General features: G+C 40.9%; 1 protein-coding gene across 1 annotated transcript in view; it reads right to left on the bottom strand.

Moving 5' to 3' along the window:
- Positions 1-9,215: 9,215 nt before the first annotated feature.
- The window catches only part of LANCL2 (LanC like glutathione S-transferase 2), a 61,916-nt gene continuing 48,554 nt past the window's right edge, over positions 9,216-22,577 (bottom strand). Inside the window, exons 8-9 of the mRNA XM_037493523.2 lie at positions 20,749-20,821; positions 9,216-9,534 (exon numbers count right to left, since the gene is read on the bottom strand). Coding sequence (XP_037349420.1) covers positions 9,422-9,534; positions 20,749-20,821 — 186 coding nt within the window. The 3' untranslated portion in view covers positions 9,216-9,421. The remainder of the gene's footprint in view (positions 9,535-20,748; positions 20,822-22,577) is intronic.

Raw genomic sequence — 22,577 nt, 5'->3', positions numbered from 1 at the left:
ACCTGCACATACACAGACACGACTGGCTGAATACCCGGAGCAGTCAGGCTCAAGTGATACCGTATTGTGATGAGGCGTGAGGTTTTGTACCTGGGTCTGTGCTTGTCATTGTCTGAAGACCACACTCCATTCTTCACCCTTGTGGGGTAAATGGTTTTCAGGCTTTTCTGCCCTCCGACCATTGGGATTGCCCTGCCTGATGGGGCACCTACAGTTGTTACATTGTTGCAAGCTGTCTTGTTTACTTTTGTGGGCCAAGGGAGGAGTAAGGAGTCACCAGGAGAAGCAGAAGTAGGAGAAGAGGCAGGAGAGAGAAAGGAAGAAAGAAAGCCAGAAAAGAGAGAGAGAAGCCCAGAGTGAAAACTTACTGGGGGCCAGGAGGCCTACTGGCCTCCTGGCCCCCAGGAACCCCTGCCTGCCATGTACCTGGTTGCTGCACTACATGTAAAAGCTCAATAAAAGCCTGAGAAAGCCACCGAGGGCTCCAGGACCCTCCTTTACCAGTCTGCTCGGATTATAGAAACCTGCTTAGCGGCCTTCCTGCCACTACAACCCTGGAGGCTGCTCATTCCTGGCAGTGTTACTGGAGTTGCGTGACAGGATCCACAACTTTTTATCATTTTATTCTCAGCACTTAGCATAATGCCTGGCACATTGTAGGTGCACAATAAACATTTACTGCATGAAGGAATCAAAGTTCCTGTCTGCAAGTGGGCGAGAGCATGTCAGAGGTATTTGTGCAGAGAAAGGGACTCATTATGTCCCCAGGTGCTTCCAGGATCTAATGCCAGTGGCTGAGTCCTGTTAATACTGGACTCTGACTGGGAGGGGCAGTGATGCAACCCACCTTCCGTGCCCCCCACAATGGCAACTGATGTGAGGAGGAGGCTGAGAGGCAGCTGGAACGGGGACTGGTTCTCCAGAGAGTGTGATGTGGAAGAAGTGAGATCTGCAGTTAGCATCTCCCTAAGGAACGGGTTTCTGCAGCAGCTATCATGCCCTGGTTCCGCAGCACCCCTGCTCCAAGGCCCTGTTTGCTAACATGTAGCCACAGACTATTTTTGGGTCACAAATACTTTTTCTTTTTTACATATTTTTTTTTTACTTTCATTTATATATATATATATATATATATTTATTTATTTACATCATTGTTCATTTTTAAGCAGTACTTGCAATACTTGCTTCCCCCCATCCTCTCAGGTGTAGTTCCTGTAGTTTCCTTCACCAATGCTCCCTTGCACCATCACCTCAGTCCCCTGTGCTCCTCCCTCCCTGCCGCTGATCCCTCTCCGGCCTCCTCCACTGCAGTATGTCTCTGATTTATAATTGCCTTTTTTTTTTTTTTGCTTTGTTGTGTTTTGTACTTTTTTTTTTTTTTTAAACACTGATGTCTTATGTGGTTCCCCTACACTCCTGCTATAAGTGAAACCATCCAATATTTTTCTTTTTCCTTCTGGCTTATTTCACTGAGTATAATTCCTTCTAGCTCTATCCACGTTGCTGCGAATGCCATGAGTTTATCTTTTTTGATTGCTGAATAATATTCCATTGTGTATATATGCCACATCTTCTTGATCCAGTCATCTATTTTTGGGCAATTGGGTTGTTTCCAGATTTTACCTATTGTAAATAGTGCTGCAATAAACATAGGGGTCCAGGCTCTTTTGAATCAATGTTTTTGTGTCCTTTGGGTAGATCCCTAGGAGTGGAATTGCGAGGTCGTATGGTAGCTCCATTTTTGAGGAAACTCCACACAGCTTTCCATAGTGGCTGGACCAGTTTGCACTCCCACCAGCAAAGTAGGAGAGTTCCTTTTTCTCCACATCCTCGCCACCATTTGTTGTTGCTTGTTTTTTTGATATGTGCCATTCTCACTGGTGAAAGGTGGTATCTCAGTGTAGTTTTGATTTGCATTTCCCTGATTATAAGGGATGTTGAACATTTTTTATATGCCTGTTGGCCATTTGCATTTCCTCTTTGGAGAAATATCTTTTAAGTTCTTCTGCCCATTTCTTGACTGGATTGTTTATTTTGTTTTTGTTGAGTTCTTTGTATATCTTTGTGATCAGTCCCTTATCAGTTGACTGGGGTGCGAAGACTTTTTCCCAATCAGTGTGGTGTCTGTTTTGGTTAATGTCTCTTTTGCTGTGCAGAAGCTTTTTGGTTTGATGTAACCCCAGATGTTTATCTTTTCCTTGATTTTCTTTGCTTTGGGTGATGGGTCTTTAAAGATGTTATTGCAGTGTATGTCTTGTAATGTTTTATCTGTATTTTCTTCTATATATTTTATGTTTTCAGGTCTTATGTCCAGTTCTTTTATCCATTTTGAGTTGATTTTTGTGCATGGTGAAAGCTAGTGGTCTAGTTTCACTTTTTTTGCATGTGGTGGTCCTGATTTCCCAGCACCATTTATTGAATAAACTGTTCATGTTCCATTGCATATTCTTTGCTCCTTTGCCAAAGATCAGTTGTCCATAGAAGTGTGGTTTTATTTCTGGACTCTGTTCGGTTCCATTGGTCTGTGGGTCTGTTTTTGTTCCAATACCAAACTGATTTAATTATTATGACTTTGTAGTATAGCTTGAAGTTTGGAAGTGTGATACCTCCTTTCTCCTTTGTTTTCATCAGTAGGGCTTTGGCTATTAGTGGTTTTTTTGGTTCCATATGAATTTCATCAGTATTTGTTCTATTTCTTTGAAGAATGTCATTGAGATTTTTATTGGAATAGTGTTGAATCTGTATATTGCTTTTGGTAGGATGGCCATTTTAATAATGTTTATTCTTCCAATCCATGAGCAGGGGCTGTCTTTCCATTTCTTTGTGTCTTCCTCAATTTCTTATAACAGTGTTTTATAATTTTCTTTGTATAGGTCTTTCACCTCTTTTGTTAGGTTTATTCCCAAGTATTTGATTTTTTTTTTGGTTTCAATTATAAAAGAGATGGTTTTCTTGATTTATTCTTCAGATTGATTGTTTGTGTAAAGGGAGGCTACTGATTTTTGTGTGTTGATTTTGTATCCTGCTACTTTACTGAACTGGTTGATTATTTTGAGTAGTTTTTCTGTGGAGTTTTTAGGATTCTGTATGTATATTATCATATCATCTGCAAATAGTGATAGTTTGACTTCTTCTTTCCCTATTTGGATTCCTTGTATGTCTTTCTCTTGTCTTATTGCTCTGGCTAGGACCTCCAGTATTATATTGAAAAGCAGTGGTGAGAGAGGACATTTTGCTCCTGATCTTAAAGGAAAGCCTTCAGCTTTTCGCCATTGAGAATAATATTGGTTGTGGGTTTGTCATATATGGCGTTTATCACATTAAGGTATGTGCCCCCTATCCCGATAATTTCAAGGGCTTTCATCATAAATGGATATTGGACTTTGTAGAATGCTTTCTCAGCATCTATTGATACTATCATATGGCTTTTATTTTTCTATCTGTTGTTGTGTTGGATTACACTGATCGATTTTTGTATGTTGAGCCATCCTTGTGCCTCTGGTATGAATCCCTCTTGATCGTGGTGTATTATCCCTTTGATGCATTGTTGGATTTTGTTGGCAAGTATTTTGTTGAGGATTTTTTTTAAAGATTTATTTATTTATTTATTTATACAAGCACTGGGTACAGTCAGAAGTGTGGGAGGGTGAGAGAACCCACCAGAGCCAGAGTGGGGAACAGAACAGGCAGACCAACGAAATACACTGCTGAGGGAAGCAGCGGGTGCGGCAGGAGAGGCCTGCACGCCATGTAGGACCCTCGCCGGCGGCCAGGGATCGAATCGGCGATGTAGAGGCTGCGGGCAGCCTCGCAGCCCAGCGCTCAACCGTTGCACCACCAGGGGAGACCCTTGTTGAGGATTTTTGCATCAGTGTCCATTAGGAGATTGGCCTGTAATTTTCTTTTTTTGTGCTGTCTTTGTTTGGTTTTGGTATTAGTGTAATATTGGCTTCGTAGAACATATTTGTTAGTATTCCTTCTTTTTCAATTTTTTTAAAGAGTTTCTGTAAGATAGGCACTAATCCATTGCTGCACGTTTGGTAGGATTCATTTGTGAAGCCATCTGGACCTGGGCTTTTGTTTTTGGGGAGTGCTTTGATTACTGCCTCAATTTTGCTGCTTGTAATTGGTCTGTAGGTGTTCTATTTCTTTTTTGCCCAGCTTTGGGTGATCATATCATTCTAGGAATTTGTCCATCTCTTCTAGGTTGTTGAATTTGTTTGCATGTTAAGTGTTCATAGTAATCTCTGATTATTCTTTTGCTTTCTACTGAGTCTGTTGTGATTTATCCTCTTTCATTTAGAATCCTATTTATATGTGTTTTCTCCCATTTTTCTTTGTGAGCCTGGCTACAGGTTTGTCTATTTTGTTTATTTTTTTGAAGAACCAGCTCTTGGTTTCATTGATCTTTTGGATTGTGTTTTTAATTTCCATTTCATTTATTTCTGCTTTGATTTTTATTATTTCCTTTCTTCTACTGACTTTAGGATTTTTTGTTCTTTTTCTAGCTCTTGAGATGTGAGATTGTTTCTTTGAGTTCTTTCTTGTTTCTTGGTGTAAGCCTGTATTGCTATGTATTTTCCTCTTATTACTGCTTTTGCTGCATCCCATACATTCTGGAAAGTGGTGTCTTCCTTGTCGTTCAACTCAAAGTTTTTTTTTTTTTAAAGATTTATTTATTTATACAAGCACTGGGTACAGTCAGAAGCACGGGAGGGTGAGAGAATTCACCAGAGCCAGAGTGGGGAACAGAGCAGGCAGACTGACGAAATACACTGCTGAGGGGAGCAGCAGGCGAGACAGGAGAGGTCTGTCGTGCCATGTGGGACCCTCGCTGGCGGCAGGGGATTGAACTGGCACTGCAGAGGCTGCGGGCAGCTTTGCAGCCCAGCGCTCAACTGCTGCGCCACCAGGGGAGGCCCTCAAAGTATTTTTTAATTTCTTCTTTGATCTCATTAGTCCAGTGGTTTTCCAGTGGTGTGGATATCAATCTCCATGAAGTGGGAGGGTTCCTTGTTTTCTTTTCTTTTTTCTTTTTAAAGGAAGCTCTTTTTTTTTTTTTTTAAAGATTTATTTATACAAGCAATGGGTACAGACAGAAGTCGGGAGGGTGAGAGAATTCACCAGAGCACAGAGCAGAACAGGCAGACAGATGAAGTACACTGCTGAGGGGAGCAGTGGGCGGCAGGAGAGGTCTGCGCGCCATGTGGGACCCTTGCTGGCGGCCGGGGATCGACCTGGCGCTGCAGAAGCTGTGGGCAGCTTCACAACCTAGCGCTGAACCGCTGCGCCACCGGGGATTCCCGGGTTCCTTGTTTTCTTTTCATGATTTATTTCTAGCTTGATGTCTTTATGATCGGAGAAGATAGTTGGAATGATTTTGTTCTGATCACTACGTGGCACCAGAGCTCTTTCCTAGTATCTTTCCAGAGCTGTGCTTTTTCCCCCCTGGGTTTTTGGGGAACTGAGTGGGGATGGCGTGGAATGGCTCAACGGTGTGGGGTGCTGCCCTGTGTTGCGTGTCATGGGGATCCCACACCCCAAATTTTGTGCCCCGGGTCTCAGTTCCAAAGCCCTCAGATCCAGGATGTGGGTGGTAGCCCAGTTCAGTGTCCGCAAAAATGGGCGCCTTTTGCACCTCGCTCCCATTCCCGAGCACCTGGCTTTTGATTACTCAGTGAGGGTCATTCACCTCAGTGACGGTTCCCAAGTGTATCCCCACTAACCTAGATTGCCGGCATGGGGATTTGGGCAGCCGTGACCTATGTATACTTTTTGTGCGGACGCGCTTTTCAACACAAGCTTACAGGTTGGCCTTGGGCTATTTGCAGGTCTCTGCAGAGTCCTTATCCTCCCCTAATGGTGCCCAGAGATGTTCACTCACCTCTGTGGCGACTCCTGCATGGTTCTCCACAGTTCCCGTTCATGGAGTGCGATGCCTGCAATAGTTCCTTTCCACACACTGTCCCACTTGATCTGTAGTTTGTTCTTGTTGTTGCTTTTTTTTCTTTCTGTTGGTTGGCGTTTACCAGCTTTGTGGAGGGGGGGGAGGGTAGCAAGGTTCTGAGCTTTCCTTTCTTTTCATCCTCTTTTATGGCAACTTTCCACTTCGGGCAGTTTGCCAGAGTTGCCCGTGTATCTTCCATGTCCTGTTTTTCACAGGGACCTGCTACTTTTCCTATTAACTTTTTTTTTAATGGGAGGACTTACTCCCAGGGTTTCCCCACTGCCATGTTGATCTCCTCTCCCCTGGGTCACAAATACTTTTAAGCTCTAAAGATAAGGACCCCTCTCACCACACAATATCATATACATAGTATTCTGCCACATTTTCCTGGGCTTGCAGCTCCTGAAGCCCACCAGGGCCCTTTCATATTAGGTGGCCAGCTTGTGCCAGACTGCAAGGCCAGAAAATAAGGCCCTTAAAGATGTCCCAGCAAAGTGCTTGGGATGGGGAAAGGACAAGTGTGTGATAAACCTGAACTTTAAACTTGGGTCATTGCCATTGTGAATTCAGCATATGAAGTAATAGACATGAAATTGCTTCCCAAAATTAAAATGTCAATCAGTGGTTTTTTAAGGCTTCTCGCAACCAGGAAGGCAGTGAAGCTTGGAGACAACAAGGTAGACACCCTGTGCCAGTCCCTACTCTGCCACCATCTGGTCATGTGCGCAAGTCGCAGGGCCTCTTCCAGCTCTACTCTCTTACCTCTGCATTGGGTTTGTGGGGAAGAGGTGCTGAGAGCAGGTTGGAAGTGTGACCCCAACTGTCCCTCATTCCAGCAGTGACCTTGGGCAAAGTCACTGGCTTTTCTGTTTGTAAAGTAGTGTTAACAGTGTGCCCATCCCCAGTAGTTGTAAATACCAAGGGTGGTTGCAGTGCCAGTTCTACACAGCTAGCTGCTCCAGTCACCATCACCTGGGTTTTGGAAGGGCTGGGAATAAGGAAAGGATGCATGTGTGCAGTCCTTCAGCTTCCATCCTGATGGAATGTCTTGTAACTATCATGTGAAAACTCCAACCTGCTTAGGTGCTAAGTGACATCTTCTGGACAGAGACCAATGACTCTGCCCAACATAACTACTGCAGACAGAGAGCACAGAACAAAGGAAGATGCATAAGTTGTTACCACAAAACTGTCTTTTACTAACAAGACCAAAGCACCCAAACACTTTTTGTGCACACCAACTTTTCTTTCAAATTTTAAAATGTGCATACATTTATTTTTAAACTTTAGACACACTTTGGAGAAAAAACCAACCCAGCTATTCTTATAAAGCATGTGAGATGTGAGATTTACATTACTACATTGACTTCTGCACACTTGCTCTTGGGAGTTCAGGCCATTTCCCCTCTGCCTGCAGGGACTGCACACTGGAGGAAGGTTACACAGCTGTCTGTGTAACAGATGCTGGGAAGTGGGTTAAATCAAAGAACTGCACATCTCTTAACATCTGGTAGATAAACAGGAAAGTGTCAACACATCTGGCTTAAGAAAAAACTGTAAATAAAATCTTCCACATTTACCCCGCCAGTACCTTTCTTTCAGAATTAGTAGGAATGCCTGACAAGGACTGTATCGGGGGACTCAGGGTAATTCCTGGGCAGCTGCTCCGGCTTCCCTGAGAAACTACAGTTTACACAAAAGATTTCTGCCAAGCCAGGAGGGCAGCCTGAAGGAAGCAGGCAGACATGGTTGTAAGCTGCTGTGTGATTGGAGAAGGTGGCACAGGAATGAATGGTGCTTTCAGATGAGCTGTGGTTATCAGTGGATCTCTCAGCTCGGTCATGATGGCAGGTCCTGCCTTCAGGTAACAGGGTGCTGAGCTGCCCAAGAAGTCCATTAGCAGCGCCAGGAAGTTGGTAAAAATATAACTATAAGGATCTGTATCCAGAGACATCATCAACCTAACTTGAAAGAAAATAGTAAATTAGAAACAAGAGTGTCTGCAAAGAAAAGGCATCATTTAGCAACAGAATGTCACATGTTTAGGGTGTTAGCCCCACAAGTAAGGTTCAGTAATTGCCTAAGCGATGTATACATATGAAGGGGATTTGTCTTCTGCATCGATATTCTTCTTTTTCCTTTGTGAAAGGAGTAGAAACTAGGGATAATAAATATTTAGACAAGTCCCCGAGTGACCTATCTTATGGTACATGGCACATGCCTGGGCTCACAGGGTAAGTACATAGATGCCTCAGATCACTAACCCCACAACCACAAAACGCTTCTTAAAACCTAAGTCTACATGACAGACTTGAGGGTATGCTAATCCAAATAAATGCCCATTTTTAAAAAAATAAAACGTATCAGACAAATAGCACATATCCCTTGGTTGGAACATTTATGTTTCTTATGTGTATAAATGTACACTAGCATTTCTATGCTTAGTACATTTAATCAAATGTGAGATTTTCTTCACCCAAATAGTGGACAAAAAATGACTATATTTACCCAAATTTGTATTTTGATAACTCACCAAATTTTGAAATAAGTTTAATTGCAGGGACATGGGTTCAGCTGAGTTTCTGTTTCTCACCCATTTGAATTATATCCACTGAACTTACAATAAATTGAGCGAGGGCAGTCTGTTTTTATTATATACACCTGGCCTATGCTCTAGAATTGCCAACCTTAGCCATTGCTACTTGCTTTAATTTGTGCTCATAAAAAGGGACACTTGATTGTCACCCCTGAAGTCATGCAATCCGCTCCCCAGAGCAGGAGCTGCCTCCGACTGCAGGAGCCTTTGGAACTTTACACAAAGTAGTAAAACCTCTGCTGAGAATGGGGGCCATAGAACAGCAATGCACCTGCTCTAGCTTCCTAAAACCACTCAGTGTGCACAAAATATAGAGCGGGTAAATGCACAAGGTCCAACCACTGGTGGAAATGTTGACTCCCCAGGCATTTCAGCAAAGCCCTTAATATCCTGCTTTTTTTTTCAGTTTTTGGAATGTCTTCCCCCATGTGCATCTGAGAATATGTGGCAAAATCTGTCACTAGGATTATTACCTTAGAATCTTTCTGACTGATGAGAGGCATCCTTGGTTGGAACTGTCTGTCTTTGTGTGTCAACATGGAAGACACCCACTTTCAATATTATGTACAGAAAAGTGGCTGCCACCAGTGCCATGCAGTCAGCTCTGTTTAGAAAACTTAAACCTACAGACAACAAGCACCAAGAAACATGCAAAAACTACAGAGGCTCTGGATGTGAAGAATTCATATTTTACATTAGAGAGAGGAAAACTGCTACAAAATGGTGATGGGATGGATCTGTCACTCATGCTCTAACTGGAGGGTCTTTGCAACAAGGGACTGTGAACTTGTTTATTCTTCTTGTTCCTCTTTCAGGATTCACAGTTGGTTCTGTGTCAGGCATCAAGTAACTTGGTGACTTTTGGTCCAAATGGGTTCTTAGTCTTTTTGCTCCTTTTTGTCTCTCTGTGAAGAGCCAAGTTCAAACGCTGGAAACCGTGATGTCTCTGGGACCAGGATATCAGACAGAAAGTGAATTGCACCAGCCATGCCTGCAATGTAAAAATAAATGCTTCATGAAATGGTGAGGGAGGTGGTGATCCCAAAGCAGTGGCATTCAGTCTTTCTTTATAGGCCTGTGAGGATTTGGGACAGGGTGCTGAGGATTTAAAATTGGCATCATTAGAAAAAAAAAAGAAATTCTTATATTAGCATCCAGCAGGTTTTCCTCACTCTTATTTTGTAATTTTATCTATTATTTATTTATTTATTTATTTATTTATTTATTTATACAAGCACTGGGTACAGTCAGAAGCACAGGTGGGTGAGAGCATTCACCAGAGCCAGAGTGGGGAGCAGAGCAGGCAGAAGGACCTTAGTACACTGCTGAGGGGAGCAGCAGGCAGCAGGAGTGGTCTGTGCGCCATGTGGGACCCTCCTCTGGTGGCCGGGGAGAAGCTGGGGATCAAACCAGCACTGCAGAGGCTGCGGGCAGCTTCGCACCCAGCGCTCAACCGCTGCACCACCAGGGAGGCCCATCACTCTTATTTTTTTAAAGATTGGTTTTCTGGGCTTTAATCTTGTATCTTCAAACTTGAAGATGATCTCACAGATCTGCTACCAAAAAAGTCACCAAACATTTATACCAAAATTAAAACTAATTGTTCCACAAGTTAATACACAATCTTTTCTAGAAAAAAGCAGAGAGGATACTATTTAATATAGTTGATTAGGCTGGTATTACCCTGATAACAAAACCAGACAAAGACAGTACTAAAGGGGAACACTACAGACCAGTATCTCTCATGAATATATACAGATACAAAAAAAACTCAAAAAGGGCAGATCAACATGGCGGCGAGGAAACACTGCGAGTAAGATCTCCCATTAAAAAAAAGTTAATAGGGAGGAAAAGCGGCAGGTCCCAGTGAGAACTGGGACACGGAAGATAAACGGACGACTCCAGCAAACTACCCAAAGAAGAAAGTTGCCATAAAAGAGGACTAGAATGGAGGAAAGCTCAGAACCCTGATACCCTCCCCCACCCACAAAGTCGGCACTCTCCGACCAACAGGAAGGAGGAAAAAACAAAAAAACTAAAACAACCAACAAGAACAAAATACGCATCAAGCAGGACTGAGAGTGGAAAGGAACTATTTCAGCCACCACACGCTGTGAACTGGAGCTGTGGAGAACCCTACAGGATTTGCCAAGGAGGTGAGCAAACGACTCCAGGCACCATTAGAGAAAAACAAAGACTCCCAGAGACCTACACACAGCCCCAGACCATCTGGTAAGCTTGTGCGGAAAAGCAGCGCGCTTGACAAGGATACGAAGATCACGGCTGCCCAGGTCCCTGCACCTGCAAGGCCCCTTCTGGTCTGCAGTCAGAGCCCAGAGGGGGAGCTGGAACCCACCGCCAGGGCAGACCGGGCACGCAGGAAGTACGTCCCGCATCGCCATTTTAGAACAGGGACATTTCTTCAGTAAAGACTGCCTGAAACCAGCAGAAGGCTCCCGGAGGAGCCAGAGTTGAGCTGGGAAGTTCACCCACGCCAGGCCCCTTCTGGCCTGCAGTCCCAGCCCAGAGGGGGAGTGGGAACCCACCGCCGGGGCAAACCGGGCGCGCAGGAAGTGCGTCCTACATCGCCATTTTAGAACAGGGACATTTCTTCAGTAAAGACTGCCTGAAACCAGCAGAAGGTTCCCAGAGGAGCCAGAGGTGAGCTGGGAAGTTCGCCCACACCAGGCCCCTTCTGGCCTGCAGTCCAAGCCCAGAGGGGGAGCGGAAACCCACTGCCGGGGCAGACTGGGCGTTCAGGGGAGCGTGTCCCCACATTGGCATTTTAGAATAGGGACCTTTCTTCAGTAAAGACTGGTTGAAACTGACAGATGGCTCCTGGAGGAGCCAGAGGGGAGCAGAGAAGTTCACCCAAGATGCCTGCCAGTCCCAGCAACACAGTATCCCAATGCATACGGCAAATTAGAAAACAGACAGTAGGGAGTAGAAGAACCACATGCAACCTAGCAACTCCTCAGGAAAAAAACACACCACAAAAAGAAAACCACCCCCCAGATTGCAATGACAGTAACTTGGAAGAACTTCTGAGCCTTCCATGATTACAGAACTGACAGAAGTCATAAAGGAAAACAATGATAAGGGAAAAATAATCAACGTTCAGAAGAATGAAATTTAGTCCCTAAAGAGGGAAGTAAAAGAAATACAGGAGATCAAAGAATTAATGGAGGCGCTAAAGAACTCTGGGAAAAGCAATGAAAGCAGAATAGATGAAATGGAAGAATGGATAAGTACTCTTGAAGACACAGAAATAAAAAGAACCAAAACAGAAAAGGAAAGAGAAGTATGAAGGAAAAAGACCGAAGAAAGACTTCGGGAACTATCTGACTCCATGAGGAAAGGAAATATAAGAGTTATAGGAATCCCAGAAGGAGAGGAGAGAGATGTAGGAACAGAGAAAATATTCAAGGAGATAACTGAAGAGAACTTCTTAAACGTGAAGAAGGAGCTGAAAATTGATAGATAAGAAGCAAGAAGAACACAAAACTTCCACGACGAAAGGAAAAATACAGCAAGACACGTAATAGTAAAGCTCCCAAGAATCCAGGACAAGGAAAAAATAATGAAGCTGACAAGAGGGAAGAAACAGATAACATTCAAAGGAAAACCAATCAGACTGACATCAGACTTCTCCAAAGAAACACTACGGGCAGGGAGAGAGTGGAGGGACATAGTCAACAGACTCCACGAAAACAGATGCTAACCAAGAATACTCTATCCCGCAAAGCTCTCCTTCCTCTATGAAGTAAGAATAAGGACCTTCCCAGACAAACAGAAACTCTGGAATTTCATTATGACTAAACCCCCACTCCAAAAAATACTACAAGGAGTCCTAAAGCCAGAACCTCAGAGGGATGAATAACAATGAAAGAAGGCCAAAAAAAAAAGTTATTAAAAGAATAAATACATAAAATCAAAGGAAAGACAAACACAATGGCAAATACATATGCTAACATATCAATATTAACTCTAAATGTAAATGGACTAAACTCTTCAATAAAAAGACACAGAGTCGCAGGCTGGATCAAGAAACAAAACTCAACGTTTTGCTGTCTCCAGGAAACACGTTAGCTACAAAAGATAAAAATAGACTCAAAGTTAAAGGATGGAAAACAATCCTACAAGCAAATGGACCAAAAAAGAAAGCAGGAACAGCTATGCTTATATCGAATAAAACAGATTTCAAACTCAAAACAATAAAAAGAGACCCCAACGGCCACTACATTATGATCAAGGGGACAATACTTCAAGAAGAAATAACACTCATTAACATATATTCACCAAACGAAGGAGCACCAAAATATATCAGACAACTATTGTCATCTCTGAAACAGACATCAGAGAAAACACATACGTAGTGGGGGACTTCAACACACCACTATCAACAATGGAGAGATCAACAAGACAAAAAATAAGTAAAGACACTAAAGCTCTAAATAAGGATCTAGAGCGCTTGGGCCTAACAGACATCTATAAAACACTAAACCCCCAAAAAACGGAGTACACATTTTTCTCAAGCGCACGCAGATCATTCCCCAGGACTGATCACATTCTGGGACACAAGACAAACATCAACAGGTACACCAAGATCGAAATCATACCAACCATCTTTTCTGACCATGAAGGCATCAAACTAGAAATAAAACATAAAAAGAAGGCAAGGAACTCTCCTACCTCATGGAGATTGAAAACCACCCTACTGGAAGACCACTGGACTAATAAGGAGATCAAAGAAGAAATTAAAAACTTCTTTGATATAAATGACAAGGAGGACACCAATTTCCTAAATGTATGGGATGCAGCAAAAGCAGTAATAAGAGGAAAATATATAGAAATAGAGGCTCACATCAAGAAACAAGAAAGAACTCAAAGAAACAACCTAATCTCGAAGCTCAAAGATCTAGAAAAAGAACAAGAGAAAAACGCTAAAACCAGTAGAAGAAAAGAAATAATAAAAACCAAAGCAGAAATAAATGAAATTGAAACTAAAAAAACAATCCGAAAGATCAGTGAAACCAAGAGCTGGTTCTTGGAAAAAATCAATAAAATAGACAAAGCCCTAGCCAGGCTCACAAAGGAAAAAAAGGGAGAAAGCGCAAATGAACAGGATCATAAATGAAAGAGGAGAAATCACAATGGACACAGCAGAAATCTAAAGAATAATCAGTAACTACTATGAACAGTTATATGGAAACAAGTTCAACAATCTAGAGGAGATGGACAAATTCCTACACTCTACAATCACCCAAAGCTAGATAAAGAAGAAATAGAACACCTAAACAGACCAAGTACAATTAGCGAAATTTAAATGGTAATAAAAAACCTCCCCAAAAAACAAAAGCCCAGGACCTGATGGATTTACAAATGAATTCTACTAAACATTCAGAGACGAATTAGTGGTTATCCTTCACAAACTCTTCCAAAAAATTGAGAAGGAAGGGACAATACCAAACACGTTCTATGAAGCCAACATTACACTAATACCAAAACCGAACAAGGACACACAAAAAAGGAAAACTACAGGCCAATCTCCCTAATGAACACTGATGCAAAAAACCTCAATAAAATTTTAGCTACCAGAGTCCAACAATGTATCCATAAGATAATTCACCACGACCAAGTAGGATTCATGCCAGGGACACAAGGACGGTTCAGCATCCGAAAATCAATCAACGTTATCCAACACATCAACAAAAAGAAATATAAAAACCATATGAAAATATCAATAGATGCCGAGAAAGCTTTCGACAAAGTGCAACACCCATTCATGATAAAAGCCCTTGAAATTCTTGGGAAACAAGGAACATACTTCAACATCATAAAGGCCATATATAACAAGCCAACAGCCAGTATCATTCTCAATGGTGAAAAGCTGAAAGCATTTCCATTAAGATCTGGAACAAGACAAGGATGTCCACTCTCACCACTGCTTTTCAGTATAATACTGGAAGTCGTAGCCAGAGCAATAAGACAAGAGAAAGTCATACAAGGAATCCAAATAGGAAAAGAAGAAGTCAAACTATCACTATTTGCAGATGATATGATAATATACATAGAGAACCCCAAAAACTCCACAGAAAAACTAATTCAACTCATCAATCAGTTCAGTAATGTGTGGCAGGATACAAAATCAACACGCAAAAGTCAGTAGCCTTCCTATACACAAACAATAAATCTGAAGAAGAAGAAATCAAAAAATCCATCCCTTTTATTATCCAAACAAAAAAAATCAAATACTTGGGAATAAATCTAACAAAAGAGGTAAAGGACCTATACAAAGAAAACTATACAAAACTGTTAAAAGAAATAGAAGAAGACACAAAGAAATGGAAAGACATCCCCTGCTCATGGATTGGAAGAATAAACATTATTAAAATGGCCATCCTACCAAAAGCAATCTACAGATTCAATGCTATTCTAATCAAAATCTCAATGTCATTCTTCAAAGAAATAGAACAATTATTGATGAAATTCATATGGAATCACCAAAAACCCCGAAACAAAGCTCTCCTGAAAAAAAAAAGAAGGGAATGGAGGCATCACACTCCCAGACTTGAACTATAGTACAAAGCCATAGTCATCAAAACTGCTGGTATTGGAACAAGAACAGACACACAGACCAATGGAATCGAATAGAAAATCCAGAAATAAACCCACAGATTTATGGTCAACTAATCTTTGACAAAGGAGCAAAGACTATGCATTGGAGCAAAGAAAGTTTGTTCAATAAATGGTGCTGGGAAAACTGGGTTGCTACATGCAAAAGAATGAAGCTTGACCACTACCTCACACCATACACAAAAACCAACTCAAATGGATTTAGAACTAGACATAAGACCTGAAACCATAAAATACATAAAAGGAAATATAGACGAAACACTATGTGGTATGCACATCAAGGACATCTTTACAGACACATCACCCAAAGGAGTGATAGTAAAGGCAAAGATAAGCAGCTGGGAATACATCAAATTAAAGAGCTTCTGCACAGCAAAAGAGACAATAACCAAAACAAAGAGAAACCTCACCGACTGGGAGAACATTTTTGCACACAACACTAATGATAAAGGACTGATCACAAAAATCTGCAAAGAGCTGATGAGACTCAACACAAACAAAGAAAATAATCCAGTCAAAAAATGGGCAGAAGAGCTAAAAAGAAACTTCTCTGAAGAGGAAATGAAATGGCCAACAGGCATATGAAAAAATGTTCAACATCACTTGTAATCAGGGAAATGCAAATCAAAACTACCATGAGATACCATCTTACACCAGTGAGAATGGCACATATTAAAAAAACTAGCAACAACAGATGTTGGCGAGGATGTGGAGAAAAAGGAACCCTCTTGCACTGTGGTGGGAGTGCAAACTGGTCCAACCACTATGGAGAGGTGTGTGGAGATTTCTGGACCTACTAAACATAGAGCTTCCATATGATCCAGCAATTCCACTCCTAGGTATTTACCCAAACGACACAGAAACATCAATTCCAAAGAGCACCTGCATCCCTATGTTTATAGCAGCACTGTTTACAATAGCTAAGCTTTGGAAACAACCCAAATGCCCAAAAATAGATGACTGGATCAAGCAGATGCAGTACATATACACCATGGAATATTACTCAGCATTCAAAAAAGATAAACACATGCAATTTGCAGCAACAGGGATGGAGCTGGAAGGGATCGTGCTCAGCGAAATTAGCCAGAAAGAAAAAGAAAAATACCAGATGGTCTCACTCTTGGCAGGAATCTAGATAACTTAAATAAGGGACCATAAAAAGAATAACTATAAGAAAGAAAAAATCAAAATCAACAAACAACTGTGAACCAGAGACACACAATGGGGGTGGGGGGCAGAGAGGGGAGGGATTGGGGTCAAAATAAGGGGGTTGCAATTGTATGGGGAATATAAAAATAATTTTTTTTAAAAAAATCATTAATAAATTATTTATTAATCTTGAAAACTAAAAAAAAAAAAAACCCTCAAAATATTAGCTAATACAATTCTGCAATGCATAAAAAGAATTTTCTAACATGACCAAACGAGGTTTATTCCAGAGATGCCAGGTTGAATTAACACTGGAAAATCAACCAATATAATCCACAATATTACTAGGCTAAAATAATAAAGGAAAATAATCACGATCTTATTGATGCCGAAAAAATGTAATGAAATTCACCACCTATTTATTTTTCAAAAAAATTCAATCATTATTATTTCTGAAGTTTATTTTGAATAAGATGTAGCTGGAAATTAAATTATTGCCAATTTAGCCTAACACCATTTAGGCTTTGCACTTTGATTTCTGAGACTTATGTTACAAATTATCCAATTCATACACACCCCCTAACACACCCCTACACATACAAAATATGAGTCTCTGTAAGACCCCAATGACCCCATCCCCACCAGCAGAGGCCTTGAAACCTTCGCAAGACACTGCCAATGCCCACCAAGACTGGCAGAGGCTTTGTGACTTTCTGTGAGACTCCACCAGCACCTGTGCAGACTGGTAAGACCCCATAGCCATGTTGGGGAGCGTGCCAGAGCAACCAGAGCCCTCACAAGACACTGTTAGTCCCTGCCAGGACTGGCAGAGGCCTTGTGACCTTCTGAGGGATCCTGCCAGTGCCTGTCTAGACTTAGAGAGACCTTGCTACTTCCCATGAGATTCCTGACAGCCCCTGCACAGAGAGGTGATACCCTAGACCTATGTCAGAGAGAGAACCAGAGTGGCCAGAGGCCTTACAACCTCCTGTGAGACCTTGCTAGCTGCTTGCTCAGATAGGTGAGACCCCTATCTGAGGCAGGGGCAGGGAAGGAGCCGTGTTGGGGCAGGGGAGGAGCCATGTTCAGAGGAAACCCCACATACAGAAACTGGGTAGGGATATGTATTAGACTGTTGTTGTCATTGTTATTGTCACTGTCAGCTGCCAACAAATGGCAACATGACTCCTCAAGGGAATAGTACAACATAGAATAAATAAATCTCCAGAATCCAATTCATACACATGGAAGTTATGGTCTCCCTATTAAATACAGAATTTAGAATTGTAATGATATATTCAAAGAAATGGAAGAAAACACAGAAAAACAAATGAATGTACTTAGACATAAAAATCAAACAATGGAGACAGAAAAGGAAGCCCTAGATAAGATAAAAGTGGAGTTTCAGGATTTCAAAAGAGAAATACAGGAGATTAAAAATTCAGGAGGAAGTCATGGAAGTAGAACAGACCAAGTGGAACAACGAGTCAGTGTAACTGAAGATGAAAATATACAAAGAACCTGGGTGGAGAAGGAAAGACAGTAATTAAGTAAAATAACAACAATAACAACAACAAAAAACCCAAAGAAACACTCTGAAAACAATCTGATTCTATTAGACAAGGCAACAAAAGAATAATGGGAATACCAATGGGGGAAGAGAGAAAGGAATAGAAAATGCACTTAAAGAAATAATGGAGGGAATCTTCCTGAACCTGGAGAAGGGAGTAAATGTATAAATCCAGGAAGCCAAAAGAACCCCTGCCTACCTACATAAAATGAGATCAATACCAAGATATACAGTAGTGAAATTTATAAGAATTCAGGACAAAGAAAGAATATTGAAGCTGGCAAAGGGGAAGAAGCATGTAACCCATAAAGGTACTCCAATCAGGCTAATCTCAGACCTCTCTGACAAAATACTCTAAAAAGAAAAACTGCCAGCTAAGAATATTATCCTACAAAATCCTCCGTCAGATATGAAGGAAGAATAAAGGCCTTTTGAGACACAGAGGTGCTCAAGGAGTTTGCAAACACTAAACCATCACTCCAAGAAATATTTAAAGGTGCTTACATATTGAAACTGAAAAGAGGAACATACAATAGAACTAAATAGGAAAATAGACTGCCCACACAAGTTAAGAATGAAATGACAACAACAGTCTAACACATATCCCTTTAATGTAAATGGACTTAATTCAACAATGAAAAGATACAGAGTACTAGTTGGATCAGGAAGCAGAATCCAGCCTTCTGTTATCTCTGGAAGACACACCTAAATTCCAAAGACAAACATAGGCTCAAAGTAAATGGTTGGAAAACAATCCTACAAGCAAATGGGACTCTAAAGAAGGCAGGGACAACCATACTTACATAAGACAAAATAGATTACAGTTAAAAAAGATAACAAAGAGGCAGGGAGGGACACTATATAATGATTAAGGTAATGATACATCCAGAAGACAGAAACATAACAATTATTAAAGTATCTGCACCAAATGAAGGAACACCAAAATATATTAGGCCTCTATTATCAACTCTGAAAAGAAACAATGAAAAAAACACATTTGTGGTAGGACACTTACCTACTCTTACCAATGGACAGACCAACTAGTCAGAAAATAAACAGGGATACAATAGCTTTAAATATAAAATTAGACCCTATGGACCTCATAGACATATATAGGGCACTGCACCCCAAAAAGCAGAATAGGCATTTTTCTCAAGTGCACATAGGGCATTCTCCAGAATAGACCACATTCTGGGACAAAACGAATATCAACCAATTTACAAAGACTGAAATCACACCCAGCATCTTCTCAGACCATAAAAGTTTCAAACTAGAAACCAACTATCCAAAGAAAGAAAGGAGGGAGCTCTTCTAATATATGGAGATTGAACAACACACTACTGAAAGACCACTGGGTTAAAGAAGAAATCAAAGAAGAAATTAAGAAATACCTCAAGACAAATGAAAATAAGCACACAATCATCCAAAATTTATGGAATGCAGAAAAAGCAATAAGAAAAAGGAAATACACAGCAGTACAGGCCCACATCAAGAAACAAGAAGAACTTACACAAATAACTTTCCCTTTCAACTTGAGGAATTAGAAAAAGAAGAACAAATAAATTCTAAAGTCAGTAAAACCTCTAGCAAAACTCACCAAAAAATAAGAGTGAAATCTCAAATAAATAGAATAACAAATCAAAAAGGAAAAATCACAACAAACGCTGCAGAAATTTAGATGATAAGGAGAGATTACAATGAACATCTACATGGGAACAAATACAATAACCTAGAAGAGATGCACAATCTTAAAATTATACAATCATCTGGACTGAATAGGAAGCAACAGAAACCCTGAACAAACCAATCACAAGTAGGGAAATTGAAACAGTAATCAAAACACTCTCAACAGTTAGAACCTAGGACCAGATGCCTTCACAAGTGAATTCTACCAAACTTTCAAAGATGAATTAACACCTCTCTTGATTAAACTCTTCCAAAAAAAAAATCAAAAAAGGAATACTTCCAAATATGGAAATATCTTTCATGAAGCTAACATTATTCTAATGCCAAAACAAAGACAACACAATAAAAGAAACTTACAGACCAATCTCCCTAATGAACACAGACACAAAAATCCTCAATAAAATTCCAGCAAATTGAACACAACAATGCATTAGAAGGTCATATACTATGACCAACTGGGATTCATACCAGGAGCACAAGAGGGAAGGAAGGACAATGGTGTATGGTGGTGGAATATGGGTTAGTTGGTGTACTATGGTGGTAATATCTGATGGGGTACCACAATATTACCTCAGTTAAAGAAAAGGGAAAAAAATCCTCTTTGTAGGATTTCTATTTTGTTTTCCTGAATTACATTCTATTTACTTGCCTGTAGCAAAGTACTAAGATGTATTTGCTGATTTCTTATCATTGTTCTTGTTTTTCAAGAACTTTTAATATTCTTTTATTTGTTCTAGCTACTAATATTTCTAATTACTGATACTTTTAAGTATTTAGACTACTTTATATAACTTAAATAATTAAATATGTAAATAATCATCCAGATCCTGTATATACATCAATATTATCTACGCAACATTACCGATGAAATGCAGATGAGTAAACATTATTTCTCCCATCACTGAGTGCAAACATTCTATGTTCTGTTGCATATGCATAATTTACAAGAGATGAAAAAAACACTTGAAAGACATTCTTCACAGGAGTATGCAATAAGCAAAGAGACTCAATGTAATTTTCAGCAACAAACTAATTTGTTCAGTTATCTTACAATGGTGGAACTGTTACCAAGTCAGATGAAACAGAAGAGCATTCCATCCATAGAGACAGGAGGACCAGACCCATGAGCCAAAACACTTAATTGAGTTTTTCTCTCACTCTTACCTTCAAAGAGCGAATAGGGCCTGTCGGGGATGCGGCAACCATGTGCTCCGTAGTCTAGGCACCACTCTGCAAACTAAGAAGAAAGAGGTTTTTTTTAAGAGTGGTGGTTTCACTTGGTGAAAAGACAACAAATAAGTCATGGCAAGGATTTCACCAAGAATCCAAGCAAGAAGTTTCTTGCAACAGAGATTAAGTCAGTGGGTTCAGCTGGCTGAGACCTGGCAAGTTGTGTCATGCTTTACTCTGTTTCCTCACCTGTAAGGTACCAACAGTTGTAGGGAATACTTGTAGGATCCTATGAGCTGGCCACTCATGGGTACTGTGACCTATTTGCTATCTGTAAATCACAGCAGAACATTCCTTGACTACCTACGGGCTATCATATCTTGAGGCAGGCCTGGGAATGCCTAGGCCACCGCTGACCTGATTACGTGACTAAATCCATGGCGGTCTTGGGATAACTGCCTGCGATAACATCAGCACACAAACGTCTCCATGTACCCATCTCTGTTCCTTGTAAACCTTAGTCCCCGGTGCCCTGGACATTGTACCTCATACCACTGTACCTTGCATGATCAACTTTTACTAGCTTGTATGCTTTCAATAAATGGCTTAAAAACTGCTCAGGTAGCAGTCTTGCCTTGCAAACCGGCTCCACGATTGTTGTGTTCCTCATCTACTTCTCCCTGCAAAGCTGCAAAAAAGTTCCTGAGGCAACAAATACAGAAGTAGAAAAATAATGATTCAACAGTCATTCTGGGGCCCTGCCTCCTGTTTCTCCATGCTGAAATTCCAGAACAAATTCCAAACACTTGCTTTGTCCACATTCTGCCTTCTGGGCCTCCCTAACTTGCCTCTGGCATCACTTGACTTCAGCAGGGCCCACCCTTCTCAGCTCCACTCCTGGGGAGCTGCACTGTCATTTCATCTCTCCCCAAGCTCCCCCCACCCCTCTGACTCTCCTGCCTGGACACTTCTGCATCTCCTCATCCCTTCACTCTCCTGCTCCTTTCTTTGAGTTTTTTGAATGACCCTGTCCCTTGGACCTCTTCAGTGAGGTTTTTATAACATTTTAATACATCTCCCTTTTTAGCTTAAGCTAACTTTTGTTTTCATTACATATAAAGAATTGTAAGTAATAAACACAAGGAATATCAAATTCGGCACATATAAAATAAAACATTGTGCTTTACTCTCTGAATCTGCTTCCTACATGTCTGATCTACTTGATTTTCTCAGCAGACTATAGGGAGACACTCAGTAATTTACATTTTCTCCACATTAAAAAAAAAAGAAACCCTACTCAATTCTGTAGTCTTAATATTCTAAGTCCTCTTTGTTATCACAGTCAATACCTTGGTCTATAAATAAACATTTCTTGCATTAATTATTGAACAAGAACTTTGGGAAACTCAATCTCATTGTCTTTTCTAAAGAGTCTGAATTGAACTAAGTGGGGTCCTGCATGAATTTAAGGTTCCCCTTGATCCTAAGGTGTAACCAAGGTTGAGGACTATTGATTAAAAGGAAAGGACTGACTTTCCTGGCATTTGTCTACCCGTCTCACTTGGTCTTTACCAGCTGCTCCTCCACTTGTGTTCCCCAATACCTCCTGCTGATTCAAGAAGCCACTGCTGTCTATGACCACTCTCCCCTCAGGAAAGGCTCCACCTCCCTACACCAGCCCTTCCTGGTCTACCTGAAAGGCTTCATCTTTAAAAATTTAGCTTGTGTCTCACTTTCACAAAATCCTCCCCAGCTCCCCACATTTACTTTATCATCTACTATTATAATTATCATCAAAACCAACTGTGCCCAACTCTCCCACT

This window comes from Talpa occidentalis, unplaced genomic scaffold (assembly GCF_014898055.3).
Source record: "Talpa occidentalis isolate TD23 unplaced genomic scaffold, MPIMG_talOcc4v2.1 talOcc4.10, whole genome shotgun sequence".
In the NCBI taxonomy this organism is placed as follows: Eukaryota; Metazoa; Chordata; class Mammalia; order Eulipotyphla; family Talpidae; genus Talpa; species Talpa occidentalis.
The sequence above is the reverse complement of the archived record's forward strand: the minus strand, read 5'-3'. Positions and strand labels throughout refer to the sequence as shown.